This window comes from Dendropsophus ebraccatus, chromosome 15 (genome assembly GCF_027789765.1).
Source record: "Dendropsophus ebraccatus isolate aDenEbr1 chromosome 15, aDenEbr1.pat, whole genome shotgun sequence".
NCBI lineage: Eukaryota > Metazoa > Chordata > Amphibia > Anura > Hylidae > Dendropsophus > Dendropsophus ebraccatus.
The window spans coordinates 6488415-6509165 of NC_091468.1; the positions used below are offsets into that span (position 1 = coordinate 6488415).

Consider the following 20751-nt stretch of genomic DNA (forward strand, 5'->3'; position numbering starts at 1 on the left):
GCTAATCACATGCCGATCAATCGGGTTCGGATGGACTTGAGCATGCTGGAGGTTCGCTCATCTCTAATGGCTACGTGTAATAGTGACACATGGCTACGTGTAATAGTGACACATGGCTACGTGTAATAGTGACACATGGCTACGTGTAATAGTGACACATGGCTACGTGTAATAGTGACACATGGCTACGTGTAATAGTGACACATGGCTACGTGTAATAGTGACACATGGCTACGTGTAATAGTGATACATGGCTACGTGTAATAGTGATACATGGTGTAATAGTGATACATGGTGTAATAGTGATACATGGCTCCGTGTAATAGTGATACATGGCTACGTATAATAGTGATACATGGCTACGTGTAATAGTGATACATGGCTACGTATAATAGTGATACATGGCTACGTGTAATAGTGATACATGGCTACGTGTAATAGTGATACATGGCTACGTGTAATAGTGATACATGGCTACGTGTAATAGTGATACATGGCTACGTGTAATAGTGATACATGGCTACGTGTAATAGTGATACATGGCTACGTGTAATAGTGACACATGGCTACGTGTAATAGTGACACATGGCTACGTGTAATAGTGACACCTGGCTACGTGTAATAGTGACACCTGGCTACGTGTAATAGTGACACCTGGCTACGTGTAATAGTGACACATGGCTACGTGTAATAGTGACACATGGCTACGTGTAATAGTGACACATGGCTACGTGTAATAGTGACACATGGCTACGTGTAATAGTGACACATGGCTACGTGTAATAGTGACACCTGGCTACGTGTAATAGTGACACATGGCTACATGTAATAGTGATGCGCAGCTGACAGCTGACGATTGTGTAAAAAAATAATAAAGTTCATACGCTCCCCAGTGCCTCTGCCCAGTCTCGCAGATGCTGGTGGGATTGAAGAGCCGGCCTGTCACTTCAGAGGCCCGCTTTGCAGTACTCGCGGTGGCTGCGGGGATCGGGCAGAAGACAGGACGTTACCGGGGAAAGGCATAAGCACTAGGGAGCGCGGTCAGCTATGTATGAACTTTAATGTGTAACACTAGGCTGCATGGACATCACTAACTATAATATTATATATATATATACACACACACACACACACACACACACACACATTTACAACCCTTGCTGCACAATGGTCGAACCGCGCAATAGGCTCAGTAAACCAGTGGGTATGTGGGTATATTCAACAGGCCCATTGTAAGTGAATGGAGTAACAGCTCAGTTCTAGCACCACTCTAGTCAAATGGGGGGGGGCGCTGTTCTCTTATCGGTAGCAGTCCCTGCGGTCAGACCCCCCCACTGATCAGATGCTGTATACATAAGTTATGATCTTGAGGTTTTAGGGAGTTAAAGGAGCAGTCAGGGGTCGGACATTTTTTTTTCCAAAAGAGTAGGAGAGGAGGTGGCTGAACAAGATGCACTTACCTCCCCTGGCTCCAGCACTGGGGTTCGCTATCCTCCACTCCGGTTTCCCGGCCACTTCCTGGTCTGAGCGAGGACCCAGGTTGTGATGTGTCAGCCCCACTCAGACAGTCATTAGCTGGGGAACCAGAGCGGGGAACAGCAGACCCCAGCATTGAAGCTGGGGAGGTGGGTGCATGTTGTTATGTACAGCCACCTCCTGTCTGACTCTTTTGAAAAAAATCTTCAAACCCCAAACTTCCCTTTTAAAACACCGCTCATCCAGTAAGAGAAACTGTGTACAGAAAGTCATAACCACCTTTGTTTGTTTCCTACATAATAGACTTTTTCTCTTTTATTTTCTACAAGCTTCATAAACCTTTATATGGGAGATCAGCCGCCATTTGCGGCGGTGTAGATCACATTATATGACACATTAAGTGACTTTTAAAGAAGCCGGTAACAGCCTGTGATTCCCGCACTTTATCACCATAAATATTATGGAGAGCGGCTGTAGCCCGGCCTCAGAACAGGGGGATGTAAATTACATAATCAATTTGTATGCAAATATAAGAGTTATCAAATAAACCTGCTTAATCTCTGGACTCGCCTCCAGTCGTCGTCAAACACTTAACGTTATCTCTGTTTGCTTTCAGGCCTGGAATAATGGCGCTGCGCACCTGGAAGGAGGCCAGGTAGTCGCAGCAATGCTGATCAATAAAATACATAGCAATTTCTTGTGTCAACAGAATAAGACTGTGGATGTGCAGCCGCGCACAGATTCCCAACCTGTTTTTATACGGAGCGAGAGGCTTGGCTGAAGCTCGGGTCTTTATGTCCTCCATGTTGGGCCAACTGGTTCATTACATGGGCCAGCTGGTTTTAAAAAGTGGGAGCGGGTCCCAGCCGTGGCAAAACATGGGGACAGCGGACGACACGTGAGATAATTCAGCTTCTTTATGGCTTCAGCTGAAATCACTGTTTACCAAGGATATCAAAGGGGGTTTCCAAAATTTGTACAAATAAAGTTTAAAAGGCCATGTACAAGTTTGCAACCACTTTTGTTTGTTTTTTTACACACTTCATCAAAAAGGAAAGATAGGAAACTTTACAATAGACTTTAATTACAAATGCCCTATTGTTTTCTTTATACAGCACCTAGGTAGACTATGTTTCTCCATGGTAAAAGACACTAAGGCTAGGTTCACACCCATTGGAAAGAAGAATGAAATGCCAGCGTATACCACAGAATGTCCCTGCTGGACCTCTCATTTATATGGGCCGATTTTGGTATAAAAGAGTCCACCTTCTGCACATTTGCAAGTGTACACATTTTTATGGTGGAACTCAAAAGTGCGGCCAATCATGCTTCAGTCCCACGATAAAACAGTATAGGTCACTTTAATGCAAATCCGGCACACAGAAATGAATAAGTCCAGTGGGGACATGCTGTGGCCACATGGTGTTGGGTTGCCAACATACACAAAAGAAATTAGGTTAGTTAAATAGGCATTGTTACCAAAAATCATTTGGGGTCTGAGTGATCTGGTCACTATTGATCAGGAGAATAAGCTTAGAGTCAGTGCTCAGCATATTCTCTCCTGGATCTGTATCACATGACAGTCCCGCATACAAAAACACAGAGCGGGAAAAGAGCAGCTTGAACACTCAGACCCCGGCCAATAAAAACAATTTTTTTTTTACACTGCACTACAGTATATCTGATCATTTTCCATTTTTTTATACTTATATATATTTAGTTAGTTAGGCGGAAAAAAAAGAAAAAAAAAAAAAAAAAGATGCGAAACAGAAGGAAGTAAGACTACAGGGTCAGACTACAAAGTTTGTAGTCTGTTACTATGGAGACACATAGAAACTTCATAGAAAAACCTGCAGGAAGCTTCTGATTAAAACGTTTTTTTAAACTGCTTCATTTTTAACTTCAGATGCACAGAGAATAATTAAACTGATCAAACTTCTTTTGTTTAATGTCATAAAAAAATCAAAAGGCTAAATTTAAAAATGCATGTTCCATCTGTAAAAAGTTTACCTCGCCTGTCAATATTTGTTAATTTTTATTTTACAGTAATCAAATAAAAAACAAAAAAGGAACAATTAAGAATTTATTTTTATTATTATAAATATCCATATTCTGCACCTGTAGGAATAAAATATGCAGACGTGTGAATAAGGGTCTATGTGAGATCTGAAGATTTGATCATTTCAGCTCGAAAAATCGAGCGTTGCTATAATTAATATTTATTACAATGAATAATTTCAGCGCTCACGCTCAATGTTCAATTCTCAGAAACGTTAGATATCTATACCTGTAATAAACTAAACCCTGTGATGCCTGAAACCTTCCGGGCTCCTTGTCTCTAATGTGTAAAAATTACTCCTGCCTTCTAGACCTTGGGTCAAGTGATATTATGAAGGAGATTCATCCTACAGACGGATGTGGCTGGAGAATCCTGGGAGCTCCGCACCGCTATAAATCGCTTTACTAACCTTTGCTACCAATCACATTTACTATTTGTTCCAGGAAACATTTCTACATCATGTGTCCTATTTCTCTGCTTTTTATAGATCTGCTTCCTTTCATTCTGTTTTTGGTTATTATTTATATTGTTATACCATTTGCATTATAGGAGTAATGCTGCTAATCTATGTGGACCGTGAGGCAGGACAAGGTCTATGGACCCTTATAGGGGTTGATGTTACATTTCCTGCAGATCAGCCTAGGTAGGATTATTTTTTAAGGCTGTGTTCACAATTTTTTCATCCATTTAAAAAAAAAAAAAAAAATGGAAAAAAACCCAGATGCATTTAATTGACTTCCATTATAAGAAAACAGAAAGAAAGCACATCCGTTTTTTCTTGGTTGGTTGACCGCGTTTTTTGTGTACGTTTAAGAAAATAGATTTTTCATAATGGAAGTGAATGGAGAAACTGATCAAAACGAATCCACACAAATGCATCCGTTTCTTCCATCTGTTTTTGTAAACACAGATGAAAAAAAAAAAAAAAAACTTAGTAGCAACACAGCCTGCCTTAATTTTTCTATTAAAAAACAAATTGGGAATAAAATTAGGATGCTTCCTTACAACAAATACACTATTTTCCTGCTTTAATGTTTATTGAAATAAATTACAACAATGTGTGCTAAATTTCCTAATAGATCTTTATTGTGGTAGTACCTATGTTTAATAAATATATATAATATATATATATATATATATATATACACACATATATACACACAAATAGAGGAGTAGAACTGCACTGTGTGGACTTGCAGTCAAAAAGCTTCCAGCTTGAGGGTGCACGACTCAGGTAACTTCAAAGTAGTAACGTAGAAAGGGAAGAGACAGCACTCCGAAATAAAGTGGAGGTGTATTTTATTCACCCAACACGTATGGCAACGTTTTGACTCTGCTCTAGAGTCTTTCTCAAGCTTGAAAAAGACTCTAGAGCAGAGTCGAAACGTTGCCATACGTGTTGGGTGAATAAAATACACCTTCACTTTATTTCGGAGTGCGGTTTCTTTCCTTTCTACACATTATATATATATATATATATATATATATATATGTAGATATACACATACATAGAGGGCTCCAAATCCCCAGCATGGATCTGAGTCTGTAGCCACCACTAGAGGGAGGTTGGGCACTGCACTCACTGAACTCCACTGTATGCTGCCCCTAGTGGTAGATGCAGGCAGTGAAAACGTTACTTGTCCTTTCAGGTAACTTCATAGGATAAGTTGTCATGTGTGGCATACATGAGGAGTAGCACCATTTCTGCTATCATATCAATTGTATGAGTCATTTTTCACCAGATTTCCACTCTGTAGACTGGTGGGTAGAGCCTTACATCCATGATACATTGTGCACACACACACAGAAAAGTCCTTGCTCCCTTCTATCTCCAGTAAAGAAGCAGCAGCAGCTTGGAGGACATGTTAAAGCAACACTGAGTAGTGTAAGCTGTCAATACAACACTCACTACAAGCTGCAGCTATGTCTCTATATCTCTCTCCAGCTACTCCCGCCGCCTCCTTCTCTCTCCATAGACTGCTATGCGCTGCATAACCTGACAGATTTAAAGAAACTTTATGGGTGTGACAAAAATTGACAGGGAACAAAAGGAAAACGGGCAGCTTCCAATGCAGCAAAGCTGCTGCTCCAGAGTGTCCAGCGGAAGTGCCCAGATCCCTTGTACACAGCATGCTGCAGTCAAGTGCAGGTGACTAATGAGGCAAGTGATCTGCCTGGAGCATTGGGGTGTCAATGAGGAGGGTATGCTGGGCACTGTTTTTCTTCTCTCTGCCCCCAACAATACATCAAGCCCAGAGAACCCCATTATGTGGATTTTCAGAGTCGTGAGTTTAGAGGGGAGGAGGATAAATGGAAACAAAAGTCCCTGTTCTACCGGCCAATTTGGAGGAGCAAAAGAGCGGCGACCGGTCAGATCAGCGCTCTCTTGCTCCTCATTCACCGCTCACTGCTGCAGCTATTACATGCGCCGACAGCAAGTGGCTAAGAGCAGGGGGGCCGTGAGGAGCCCATAGGAGATAGGGACATTCTGCTGCCACTGCTCCTATCACGCAGAGCGACAGCCGGCAGACAGACACCATCGTTCTGGAGGGGGGAGGAGGGAGATTAGTCACCAGCAGAGAACAAAGGATTACACAGCGGGAGCTGCATGAAAGCTGGTATTCAGAGGTCAGAGAGGTCAGTGCTGACTTCAGAGGAGATAGCCCATTGATGTAGCTGTAAATTAACTCTTTGTTGTCCTGTTTTGGTGCCTCATCTCCCTCCATCCCTCCCCTCTTGATAAGAGAACCATGAAGACAGGGGGGAGAGCGTCAAACTGCTTTTTCATGATAAAAAAGCATTTTTAGGCTAATAAACCCAATTATAAAGTTTCCTAAATTTGCCTGTTCTATTGATTTCTGCCAAAATAAATGTAAACGACAGTGACACGCTAACGTCTTTCAACATGTTGAAAGACAGCAATAGCATCAATCTGCTACCATTGCTCCGTGTAATAGAAGTGGGACAGCAGACCGCTGTTATCTCCTATGGGGGCCCCCACTGCTACCATCTCCCCGCAGCCTCCTACCACACTTACCCGCTTGCCTATAATCATTGCTAATCGTTCACTGTAATTCCAAATCATTCCTTCATTTGCTAGGATCAGATGAAGTAACCGATAGTAATAACTAACGACTATCGTTGTGTGTAATATGGTGGACGCTCTGGTTTCCAATCGTCACTTCGTCCAATAGGACCCTTAGATTTACTTTTATTGAAAGTCTGTAGAAACACCAGGTTAGGGAGACCCCCCTCCAGCCTCTGGCAATCGATGGGGAGATCACCTCTCCTATAGTACCGCACTCCTTGGCATTCGATAACGTTGTATAAGATGAGGTATTAGTAAGTACCGTGTTCTGTGTCACATGTATTAGTCATGTAAGGCGGCATCTCTATCTGACAGTCTCCGGGTCGGCTGGTAGAGATGCTCAGGAACACAAGTCTACTTCATCTGTCACAATTTTCTGTCTGGCAGAATATCTGAGACAACCATTAAACTTCTTATCACGGTTGGCATCCTGGTATTTCCCAATGGCTTTCTATTATCTCAGACCTCCTCATTTTACCTTTCATTCTCCATCCTCCTGTTATTACTTCTCTCTTACAGGGGCTGAATTGCCTGTCATAGCCGTCTTATCAAGTGTCTGGGTTATAAAATCCCATTATTGAATATACAGTGTCATGGGGAGGGGTACGAGAGGAAAGAAGTAAAGATGGCACAAAGGAGAAAGAGAACAAAATAACAAGTGTCCGGCTGAGTAGCCTCTCTTCCTTTGCAATGGATGCGTCCAATGTCTCCCAATGCAATAGGTTTGGATGTTTTTTTCCATTGCAAAAAGTTACTATACAAGTAGAATCCTCCTTTAGGTCATGTTCACACATGGTTAAACAGTGGCCGTTTTGTGACACGGCCATGTCACAGGATGGCCGCTGCAGTACCGGCCAGGTGACAATCACTTCAACTTAACTGGAATGAGGGCACATTCGGGCGTGCCAGCACTCCAATAAGCCATAGCACTCAATGTAAAGTACGTCCGGGAGTTGGGGACCATGCTTAACATTGTGTGCACAGTCTATTTCCTGCGGCCGGTGTTCACTGAATGGGGGCCGCAAAAAATAGTCAGTTTTCTGTGCGGCCGCATGAAATCCCAGCCGCTGTGTATACAGTAGGTGTTGATGTGATTGGTTGCTGTCATTAAACAAAGGCCGTTGTTGCAAACCAGCAACATTGGCCATTGTTTAATTTAAAAAAAAATACATAGTGTGAACTTGGCCTTAGAGTGTTATCGTCATTTCATTTTTATTTTTTGCACAAATACAAGCGATTACAAGTACACTGTAATAGGTTTTATTAGGCAAAAAAGCCTCTTTCTGTCCTCAAAAAACTGTTTTGCAGCCTCCCCCTCCCCCCTCCTCACTTCTTATCTGCTCATTATGAGTGGGTTCAGACTACAGAATTCTCACGGATAAATTCCGCAGAATTCCGTTGCCTGTACGCGCTCACGGCCGCGCGCCTTTTCGCCGGCTCCATAGACACCATTCTATGGGCCGGCTGATTCTGCATTCCGCCGAAAGAATTGACATGACAATTCTTTCAGCGGAATGCGGTGTCTATGGAGCCGGCGGAAAGGCGCGCGGCCGTAAGCGCGTACAGGCAACGGAATTCCGCTGCATTTATCCACGAGAATTCCGTAGTCTGAACCCGCCCTATCAGGCAAAGCTAATTTCATTACAGATAAGCAAAGTGAAGACGGGTTTGCAAGTCCATTATAACCTATGGAGGACGGAGGGGCCGAGGGGGATGAGTGAACAGGGAGAGCAGGGAAGCAGCTCCTGCAGTTTGGAGACTGTCTGGGCACATAAAACGCTGGATCCACAGGTCAGAAAGGTCAGTGCTGGTCTGGGATCTTGGTGAGATAAGATTGCAGGATGATGTGCTGTGCAGGGATGCTTTTTCTCCCCTATATGCTCACTCACTGCCCTCGACCTCTCCCCTCTTAATAGACCATAATGGATACAGATAAGTCGGGGGGGAAGAGCTGCAAAACACCTTTTCTGAGTACATAAGGAAACTCTTGTGCTTAATAAAACCTATTACAGGGTTTCTTAAAAATCACTTGTACTATTGATTTCTGCAAAAAATAAAATACATTTAAATGACAGATTACACTTAAAGGCTGGGTTCACACTACGTATATTTGAGGCTGTATGTTTGAGGCTGTATAGCAACCAAAACAAGGAGTGGATTGAAAACACAGAAAGGATCTGTTCACATAATGTTGTAATTGAGTGGATGGCCGTCATTTAATGGCAAATATTTGCTGTTATTTTAAAACAACGGCTGTTATATTGAAATAATGGAAGTTATTTACCGTTATATGGCGGCCATCCACTCAATTTCAACATTGTGTGAACAGATCCTTTCTGGGTTTTCAATCCACTCCTGGTTTTGGTTGCTATGAGGACCTGACATGAGGACCAAATACTGCTGCAAATATACATAGTGTGAACCCAGCCCCAATCATTGGTTCAGTCTTGTTTTCTATAATCACAGACATGACGGTATTAAATAGCAGTGTAATCTAACGAGCGAGGAATGAATGATGACCTGTCTAGACCCATAAGCCTGGTGCATTTTTAATGACCGCAAGAAGAAAAAAAAAACTATGAAAAACTAAAAAATACATTAGCTGTAGATATGGCGCCTACGGTGGCAACTCTATGTATTTAATGCAAGCCATAAAAAATAAATGGCAGCAAGTAGCTAGCTGCTGTGAAAACAAGCAAGCCATTTGTGTGGAAGAAGAGGCGCATTAATGATGTATGACGGAGCCTGAAATATTCATACCGGGGGTGGGGGGGGCTGTTAAGAGTTACGATGGGCTACAAAAACATCTCAGGCATGGTCATTTGTTTCCGGATTATACATCTCTATCAATAGGAGATACAGCGCTGCATGGTGCTTTACTTTACAACTTACCGAGGAGAGATGTTACATAGGTCACTGTATACAGCCGCTATACGGCATCTCTGAAGCCGGGGTGGAACCCATCAATCACTTGTCTTATGTGCGACACAATGGACAGAGATGAAAAACTCGCAGATATCAACCTCTAAAGCAATATGGAGGTTTGCAAATGACGGAAGCAGATGAAATCAAGAACAAGGGCCTACACTGGTATATAGGGGAGGGGGGAGGGGTATAGGCTCAGAGCCAAGAAACGTAGCCAATTCAATAGTCCAAAATATATGGAAGTCGAAGACGCAAAAGTATGGAAGGAAAAGTATTGTGTGTTTTGGAGCCATATCGGTAACAATCTGCCCCATTAGGGTCCTGTTAGACTAAGCGATTTTTATCGATTAACGATAAAATGATGCAAACAAGATAGTTTATAGTTAGCCTGAAATCGTTCCCAATATTACTCGGAATAATAATTCTTCAATAAATCATTTGTTTACCTCATCTGATCCCAGCAAATTAAGGAACGAAGTGGAATTACACTGAATGAAAAAAAATGATCATTTGATGGTCGTATTTAAATTCAACCAATATAACGATAATTCACACAATAATCATCCCAGGTAATAGGGCCCTTATTTGAAATAAACTACTGATGTCTAGACCAGGGATGGGGAACCTTCCGCCCTCCAGATATTGCCAAACTACAACTCCCATCATGCCGGGGCAGCCGAAGGTTCCCCATCCCCTGTCTAGAAGAATACCTTGCTAGTCCTAGTGTTGGACTGCTGGTTGTATCCATTCCTTAGATCAGACTATAAGCTGAGGGAGCTGCAACCACTACATTCTATATATCTCCAAACATTCTAAGGAGTACCTGACATTTAGAAAAACCTTTGACCTTTGTTTTAGAGACTTAGAAGCACAGTGGAATCTAGCAGCATCCAGTGAATGTGCAAAATGCAAAACCTTCCAGGCTTCTGTCCCTTTGTCAGGCAAAGAAGCTGAAACATTGTTGCTATGTACTCAGCTACGCAATAAAAGCCTGGAACTTTTTGCACACTACTGGATGCTGTTGGATTCCATTGTTCCTCTATGTTGACAAGCTGACACTTGGGATTGCTGGAAAACTAGCGTGCACCCCACCTCACCCAGCCTATTGGTGAGCTATGGTCTACAGGGCTGTGGGACTGACATAATAGGAGACGGAAATGGATCAAAGGAGCAACAGAAACTTCACACTAGGATGTAAGGTATATAAGGCACCAGGGTATCAGGTATATATGGCACCAGGGTGTAAGGTATACACGGCACCAGGATGTAAGCTATATACAGCACCAGGGTGTAAGGTATACACGGCACCAGGTTGTAAGGTATATACGGCCCCAGGATGTAAGGTATTTACGGCCCCAGGATGTAAAATATGTACGGCCCCAGGATGTAAGGTATGTACGGCCCCAGGATGTAAGGTATGTACGGCCCCAGGATGTAAGGTATATACGGCCCCAGGATGTAAGGTATATACGGCCCCAGGATGAGAGGTATATACGGCCCCAGGATGAGAGGTATATACGGCACCAGGATGTAAGGTATATACGGCACCAGGGTGTAAGGTATATAACTATATAATAGGTGAGTATCGGTCCTCTCACCATGGATGTGTACTACTCCTATACTTGCTGATCTACTCACCATGAGTTAACAGTAAGCATAAGCTCTCGGGTTTCCCATACTGCGCTGCTATAAATAAAGGTGTGATGCCAAAGTCATCCTTACACTCCTTCTCCACTCCGTTCTCCAGCAGTAGTTGTATAAGGTCGGTGCGTTCCTGGAAGTACAGACATAGAAATTAGTCCACATTTCACAAAGTAAATTAAAAGGGGCAGGAGCCATTAAATCAGGCGGCCATGACAGCGCATAAACAGGTCTGACTTTTATGTGTTCTATACGTCTTGTCAGGTAGTTTCCTGATATTAGTATTAATGAATAATATACTGGCGGAGTATGAAGGATATATGATATATACATTTTGCTGGGGTCCATCTCAGAATTAAAAAGCTGTGTGAGATGTCACAGGTAGCCCTAGTAGATAAAATTAATAAAAATCCAAAATAAAAAATAATATATATTATTATTTTTTTCTTTTAAAAGGTGAGAGGGGGGCTCACTTATTTGCTCTTTGGGCTTTATGTATATCACCCCTACACCACAGAGTTTCCACACGTCCTGGTATCCGGTCCAACTCAGTAGGAAACTGGATAAAATGGGTGGATGAACACAATGATGGACTGCCAAGCTGGCTGTACCACTACAACAGGTCACTGCCAACAAGGACCCGTGCAAATAATCAATAGAAAAGAACAAAACAAAGAGAGGACTGTGGTGCTCTAGGTCAGCGATATCCAAAAAGCTGTGCTTGAAAAACTCCAAAATCATAGAAACAAGAAATTTAATTGTGAAAGCACAGAGATATGACATGTTTCAGGGGTCTATACCTCCTTCATCAGATTCAGAAAAGTGCATGGCACTTGCAGGTTTAAAGGGAATCTGTCACTAATTTATGTGCCGCCTTAAATGATGGCAGCATAAACTAGTGACAGAAATGCTGAACAGATCGGTGTATTACTTATATCATTCTGTTCAGCTGTTCTCCTAATATGCAGAAGAATAGGATTCTTGCCACACCACTCCCCCCGCCCTCCAGCTGCTGACTGACAAGTGACTGCCTATACACAGCATGGATAGATAACTGCCAATCAGCAGCTGGTGGGCGGAGTTTTCTGCTTCTCATGAATATCCAGGACTACTGGGCTCATGCACATAATGGAGAGAACTACTTATTGTCCATGTTATTGTGTAGGAGATCTGGGAGTGATACATCATCTTATCCAGTTTCTCTTTCACTACTTTATAATATCCTGAGACAGGACACCATAATCCTCAAAGAACTGCCAAAGGGGAGAACCTCTGGAGTGGGGGGGGGGGGGTGCAGTTATGACATCATAGTGACATATAGTAAACAAAGTAAAAGATAATCCAACAATGTGGTAGGGTATTAATATACAGATATACATGCAAAACACCCCTACACAAGAGTCCTTAGACAGAGATATTAGCACAGAGAGCTATGTTTGAGACTTGCAGCCCAACGGTAGGCGGTTTCATTGGTAACACAAGTTTTTGAGCAGATCTTTTTGAATAGCACGGACCTACAGCGGTACATTCCTCTTTTTGTATGGAGACAGAGCTCTGGTTACATGTGCAAGTAAGTGCCTACTCAGTCAACCCGTCTGCCACAGTACTCACGCAACTCTGTCAGTGAGCGGCACCGTTGGAACGGCAGCAGTGGGAAACCACAACAGGTGAGTATGAATTATATAATTTTTTTTTTAAGCACAAAAATTTATCATGAAACAATGCGTTTAGGAGGCCCCCTCCCACATTAAACAAATATACTGCATTTTACTTCTCTCTCTGACCAACAGAATAGAAGTATGGAGTTAAAAGGATTATATATCTCTACAAAAACATGGCCACTTTCTTCTAGAGACAGCACCGCTCTTGTCTCCAGATCAGGTGTGGTTCAGCATGTGTTTCCAGAAGGCGGAGAGAATTAATCTGCCCCCAGACAGGACCCTCCCATACACATCAGATGGTTGTGCTGCAGGTGTGGCCATATTTATTCATATATAAAGTAAAGCAGTGTTTGAGATTTCCTGACCCGTCCACTACAGGGTTAAACAGTTGGTCAAGCTCCACACTGTCACACACAGCATGCTTGGCTTTCCGGACAATGTTTTGCAGCGTACCATCAGTGAAGCCTGGTGTAGTGGATTCCATCCAGAACAAGAATGTGACCCGTTTACATTGGCTTTATATTTCAGCAGCAGCCGGACGACCGCTTCACATCCGTTCTCCACAGCTTGGGAAAAGAAAGGAAAGGTTAATACAGTGATATATTATCAACCTAAAATACACAACTACAGGATAGTTAAAGGAGAACTCCGGCGATAATTTTATTAAAGTATTGTATTGCCACCCAAAAGTTATACAAATCACCAACCAATATACACTTATTACGGGAAATGCTTATAAAGTGCTTTTTTTCCCTGCACTTACTACTGCATCAAGGCTTCACTTCCTGGATAACATGGTGATGTCACTTCCTGGATAACATGGTGATGTCACTTCCTGGATAACATGGTGATGTCACTTACTGGATAACATGGTGATGTCACTTCCTGGATAACATGGTGATGTCACACCCTGACTCCCAGAGCTGTGCGGGCTGTGGCTGCTGGAGAGGATGATGGCAGGGGGACACTGAAGGACACAGGGCACTGGAGGGACACTGAGCATCTCTCTGCCACCATCCTCTCCAGCAGCCACAGCACCCACAGCTCTGGGAGTCGGGTCATCAGCATGTTATCCAGGAAGTGACATCACCATGTTATCCAGAAAGTGACATCGCCAAGTTACCCAGGAAGTGACATCGCCAAGTTACCCAGGAAGTGACATAGCCAAGTTACCCAGGAAGTGACATCGCCATGTTACCCAGGAAGTGACATCATCATGTTACCCAGGAAGTGACCTCACCATGTTATCCAGGAAGTGACATCATCATGTTACCCAGGAAGTGACCTCACCATGTTATCCAGGAAGTGACATCACCGTGTTATCCAGGAAGTGACATCATCATGTTATCTAGGAAGTGAAGCCTTGATGCAGTAGTAAGTGCAGGAATAAAAGCACTTTATAAGCATTTCCCGTAATAAGTGTATATTGGGGATTTGTATAACTTTTGGGGGGCAATACAATACTTTAATAAAACTTTTTGCCGGACTTCTCCTTTAAAGCAAATCTGGATCCTTGGTGTCAGTCACAGTACAGGGAAGAAGTTGGTGGAATTTGTTTGGTGCAAACACCCCTTCTGGAACACCGGTCACGTTCCCCTGTGCTTGATCTGAAAGTAAAGAACTCCCGACACTGGTGCACATGCAAATTTAGGCTTTTATTCACGTTTCGAGGGCACTCAAAACACTTTGGGGGACATTTATCAAAGGGTGTAAAATTTAGACTGGTGCAAACTGGCCACAACAACCAATCACAGCTCAGCTTTAGGCAGTGCTGAAAGGAAAGCTGAGCTGTGATTGGTTGCTGTGGCCAGTTTGCACCAGTCTAAATTTTACACCCTTTGATAAATCTCCCCCTTTGTGTGTGATTCAAAGCCTAAATTTGAATCTACACAAACAGAGCCAGGACAAGGAGTTTGGGTGCCCTAAGCAGAGAAGGCAAATGGTGCCCCCCCCCCCAAGAGTATAGCCCCTACATACAGTATAGCCTCCTGGCTGCCCCCACATATTGTATAGCAGGGATCCCCAAGCTATTTACACAAGGGGCAAGTTCACTGTCCCTCAGAGTGGTGGAGGGCTGGACTATATAGCGCTGCTATATCTGGTCCGCGGGGAGCTGTTGCCGCTTGAGGATGACACTGTCTCTGCCCATGAGGAAAAGGTGGAGTGGAGGATCATATTGCTCATCTGTCTCTGGTCTGGGGGGAAGAGCATTGGGGTGGCTTAGGATGGTGGAGTTGTAGTTCTACCACAGCCACACAGGTGCATGCTGGGAGCTGTAGTTCTTCCTCTGCCACACAGGAGCATACTGGGGGCTGTAGTTCTACCATAGCCACACCGGAGCATGCTGGGAGTTGTTGTTCTACCACTGCCCCACAAGAGCATGCTAGGAGCTGTAGTTCAACCACAGCCACACAGGAGCATACTGGGAGCTGTAGTATTACCTCAGCCACACATGAGCACGAATACACACACACACACACACTTCATTAGCACACACATTACACTAACACACACATATACTCACCCACAAAGTAGTAGCAGTGGAGGATGACACTGTCTCTGACACTGTCACTGATGACACAACTCTCTCTGTGTGGAGGGGGACGGGGGTTGTCTCTGCACTTCTCCCCTCTTCTGATTGGCTCCGGATGGCATGTGACATTGGTCAGAAGCTTTACTTAGGCTCCGGAGCCAAGCAGAAGAGACGAGGAGAGCAGGTCCTGCTGCTGCGGGGCTGGAGCCCTCAGCAGCTGGGGACAGAGCGGGGAAGGGATGCTGCCACGGGTGAGGTCAGGTGGGGGGGATTTTAACTTGAGCATACAATGTGCCCCCTGTAATTCAGCAGGAGATGGCACCCTAGGCCATCGCCTACCCTTTGTCCCAGCCCAGTACACCAGTGGCGGGAGTCCTCTACATCAAGATCAAGCACAGGGGAACGTGGCCGGTGTTCCAGAAGGGGTGTTTGCGCCAAACAAATTCCACCAACTTGTGACATCAATAAACATGGAATACAATAGTTGTAAGTTGTTAAACATAATAAAATGTAAAATATCCAAATGTACAATAAAAATCCTGACAAACATAATAAATTAAGCTGTGCTATCTTATAATAACTTATACCGCACGGATTCTGCCAATTCCCCTCTAAGCCTTGCTCTGCCTCCCTATGCTGCGACACTATAAAGCCTGTGCACACTGCCGCCCTCAGCGTTCAATCTAATTCTCCTTAACCAAATGCAAACAAACTTATTAGGAAACACAAAGATTCCCATTACCGGGACTCCATTTTATTTACATTAATTTCCATTCCATTTCCATTGATTTTATATTTCATCCTCCTTATCGTGCCGCACGGCAGCCATGTCCGCCACCGCCGCTGCTGCCATCACTCAGTGGTAGAGCGGCGCTCTGTAATTAGCCGACAGATAAGAAGCATCCCCCTGTAGTCCAGGCCTCTAAGTACATTGTAAACCTGTAATGCTGGGGAAATAAATAGACTGATAGCAGGAAGACGAGCGCTCGTGGCTTTTAAACAAATGCAAACTATTTATTAACAAACATCCATCAAGAAACCCAAGACGCCGCAAAGAGGTACGAAGGGAAGAAGGGAAGAGGCTCATTTAAAAGGAGAAGTAAACACGCAGAATAATTACATTAGATTATATTATGTCTGAGGTCTCGTGATGTAGAAGTTTATTGGACGTGTGCTTGATGGGATTTGTCATCGGAAAGCAGCTAGAACAACGGATCAAAGGCTCAACGGAATAAAAGATCCATCCGGAATAGAATAATAGTAAAGGTAACAATAGCGCTCTGTCCACACAATGTAAAAATCAGGCTAAACAATGGTCGTTGTTGCAAAATAGCAGCTGTTATTAAAGGGGCTGTTCACCAAAAATGCCAGAGGTTTGTACTTAACCCCTCATAATAATCAAAGGAATGGACTGGACAAGGGCGGAGCTGAGCTATGGGGGGGCGGGCACTGCTACTAACCGTCTCACCAGACTGTGGAGCAAACTACTAACTGCACCGAGGATGAAGGTAAGAGACATATCATCCTCCTCTGCATCTCCAGAAGTGAAGTCAGAGACGAGGCAGGGCTCAGGATCCGGCTCAAAAATCACTTATCAGTAGTAACACACAAGGAACAAGAGTCAGAGGAGAAAAAGGAAGCTCAAACACCAGGCAAAGCACAGGCGGATAATTCCTGACAACCAAATAGACAACCAGCTCGGACATCTTTGGACACTGGATGGACTTATAAACTATCGCAAACGAGAACTTCTGGGAACAACCTGAAATTGTTCACCATAACACACAGAACGATAGACTTAAGTTACAATCATTATGTTGTCTTTACACGGAACGATTATCGGTCGAATTTTCGCAATAATGATCGCATTTGAGCAATAATCAGCACGTGTAAACACAGCAAACGATCAAGAGACAAGCGAGAAATTGTTGATTGTTTGTGATCTTCAACATGTTCTCAAATAGTCGTTGTCGTTGGCTAAAGATTTGCAGATCGCTTCGTGTAAACAGTCTTTAACCAATTTACCCTATGTGTGAGATAGGCCGAAGTGATCTTAAAACGATTGTAATAACGATTTCTCTTACGAATTTTCTAACGATTTATTTGTCTAAACGTTGATCGTTATAAAAACAAAGTTGCTGCTTCAAAATCGTTAAACGATCAATTGGGCGAATTATCGCTCGGTGTAAACGCAGCATAACAGGCTCAGTAAGTAAGCGCTAATCTAGCAGATCAGCGCTTGTTTACAGTATTGATAAGGACGCCATCAGCCCATGTAATAGGACCCTAACTTGTGATGTTATTGCTTGTGCTGAGAAGAGGAGGATCAGTGTTTAGCATACAGATGTGCGGCCATGTCTGGTTTTGTTCTGCTCATTGAATTGCATAAGGTGTGGATGGTGTGTACGGTGTTGTATGGTGTATACGGTGTGTACATGTTCCAGCATTCTGAGATGCAATTTTGCAAAATGTCATAGCCGGACAGCCCATTTACTTCTTAATGCCACATAGCGTGTATATATATATATATATATATATATATATATATATATATATATGTGTATATCCCAGTGAAGCTGCAGTTGTACTGAGTGGGTTCATGAGGCCGGATACAATATAACCGGAGACAAGTAACATGCACACATAGAATGGTTTATATCCATGCTCACAACTTGTTAGGATCTCCCAGCAGGCCAGAGAGCCAACGTCTGGATTATTACTGTAAAAAACACAAAAGACACAACAACTTTTTAGAGGATTTTGCTCATTTATGTTGCCCCCCCCCTCCTCCAATGTATTAAGCTTCTGGGAAGAGTTCTTAAAGTTGATGAAGTGATAATGGAGACGGCTGTGAAGATTAGCGAGGACTTAGACTGCTGAACAATAACATTTATTTATATGGTTATAAACACAATGCCTTTAATTTAAAATTCTATAAAACACATTACGTCTCAGGATTCGTTGCCTTTTCAGCAGATAATCAGAATTTGTGGATTTGAAAAGACTGTATAATCCGGGCGGCCCCATCTATTAACTCTAAACCCACAGAATAAGAGAAGGAAGGTCTGTGCTGCAAACCAACATGGCCAGCGCTCCCGCCAGCTGGGGCTATGACCCCTTGTACTGGCGGACTCCTCATAAGAGACCTCAGTGCCGTCCCATCATACAGAGGGAGGCCCCCTTCACACGTCCGGAAAATCTGTCCGGATTTCCTATCAGGAAATCCGGACGGATTTCCGGACTCATAGACTAACATTAGACACGGACACCCTTCCGGATTTTTCCGGAAGGGTGTCCGTTCCGGAAAATAGGACCGGATTTTTTAGATCCTGTCCTATTTTCGTCCGGAAATCCGGCACGGACGCCCCCATAGAAGTCTATGGGAGCGCCGGAATCACGGGCATTTTCCTGATGTATATCAGGAAAGTGTCCGCGATTCCGGACTGGTAGAGAGCCAGCCCCGGCCGCCGTCCGATCACCCGCACACCCCCATCCCCCCCGCACCGCACCGCTCACTCTGCCCGGCACTACAGATCCCCCCCCGCCGCCGCCGCCTAACCCCCAGTACCTCCGCCGCCCCCGTCCCCCCGCCCCCGCTGCCGCATCTGACCCTCTCCCCCCCCCCGGGAACTCACCACCGGGCCGCCCGCCGGATGCTCCGCACCTCCGACCGCCGCCGCTGCCCGGACCTCAGCACTGCACTCTGACCCGGACCCCAACCTCGCGGCCCCGACAGAGCAGGATCCGGGACAGGTGAGATTACCCCTTAGGACTACTACTCCCTCCATGCTCTGCTGGCAGGCCATGATGGGAGTTGTAGTTCTGCAGCCTGTGGCCATCCAGGTTGCAGAAGTACAACTCCCATCATGGCTCTGCTGGCAGGCCATGATGGGAGTTGTAGTTCTGCAGCCTGTGGCCATCCAGGTTGCAGAAGTACAACTCCCATCATGGCTCTGCTGGCAGGCCATGATGGGAGTTGTAGTTCTGCAGCCTGTGGCCATCCAGGTTGCAGAAGTACAACTCCCATCATGGCTCTGCTGGCAGGCCATGATGGGAGTTGTAGTTCTGCAGCCTGTGGCCATCCAGGTTGCAGAAGTACAACTCCCAACATGGCTCTGCTGGCAGGCCATGATGGGAGTTGTAGTTCTGCAACCTGGATGGCCACAGGCTGCAGAACTACAACTCCCATCATGGCCTGGCAGGCCATGGTGGGAGTTGTAGTTCTGCAGCCTGTGGCCATCCAGGTTGCAGAAGTACAACTCCCAACATGGCTCTGCTGGCAGGCCATGATGGGAGTTGTAGTTCTGCAGCCTGTGGCCATCCAGGTACACGGGTACCTGTGATTTATGTTGGCATACTAGACAATATTATCTCATCAGGAAATCCTGAAGGTTTTTCCTGATGGTTTCCTGATGGTAAAAACGGATTACTGTCAGGAAATCCTGATACTATCCTGATGACATTTAAGGTCTCCTGATCAGGATTTCCTGACAGTAAAAACTGACACGGACGTGTGAAGGGGGCCGGAGTCATCCAGCTACTGTAATACAGATGTTACTGCAGCACTCTGCAAATGCTACGCATGGGAGCGTTGAGTATGATATATTTAAAAAAAAACAAAAAAAAACCATGGCTACTTTATTGCAAAGGCAGCCCCACCCCTGTCCTCAGGTTGTGTGTGGTATTTCAATTTAGCTCTATTAACTTTAAAGAGAATCTGTCAGCTAGCGGGCTCTACCTAAGGTGCTGAGCGTGTGTGCTGTACTTGGCAGTCCCCTAGTGAGCATGGTGCTTTTTGATAATTGTTTTGTGCCGTGGGTTATTCACAATTGCATATCTCCTACTGTACTGAAGAGGCAAAGAGGAGTTGTTTGTGCCACACTCAGGCACTCCTCTCCACTCCTTCTTCCTCTCCACTCCTTCATGAATAATCAATGCTGCCCGGCCTCCTGCTGGCTTAGCTGTCAGTGAGTGTCTCTGATTGCAGATCAGTCCTCTGTAGGCAGGTTATGTCTGAAAGAAACACTCAGCTATAGTTAACCTCTTAAGGACATATACTGTCTCTTAAGGACATAGAAGTCGGTAACTGCTGTGATCTCGACTGCTATCTGCAGCACGGGACCGCGGCTATTAGCGGGAGCGGGCTAATCGCCGCTCCCGCTAATTAACACCGTTAGATGCAGCTGTCAAACATGACAGCTGCATCTAACAGTGTTATTTGCAGCCCATCCCTGGTGTCTAGTGGCAGGATCCCCCCCCCCCCTCCCATGATGCGATCGTGGAGGGGGGGATCCCTTGGTCTTACTGGGAAAGGCCTCAGAGTCGGAATGACGCTGATCTCGGCTCGGTATTTTATTGCAATGGTCTG

The 20751-nt window shown here is 44.5% G+C and overlaps 1 protein-coding gene across 6 annotated transcripts in view; it reads right to left on the reverse strand.

Moving 5' to 3' along the window:
- The window catches only part of ASB3 (ankyrin repeat and SOCS box containing 3), an 89377-nt gene that overhangs the window by 35761 nt on the left and 32865 nt on the right, over window positions 1–20751 (reverse strand). For all 6 annotated transcript variants that reach the window (XM_069954779.1, XM_069954781.1, XM_069954777.1 and 3 more), the window contains exons 4-5: window positions 13304–13416; window positions 11187–11322 (exon numbers count right to left, since the gene is read on the reverse strand). In XM_069954779.1, coding sequence (XP_069810880.1) covers window positions 11187–11322; window positions 13304–13416 — 249 coding nt within the window. The remainder of the gene's footprint in view (window positions 1–11186; window positions 11323–13303; window positions 13417–20751) is intronic.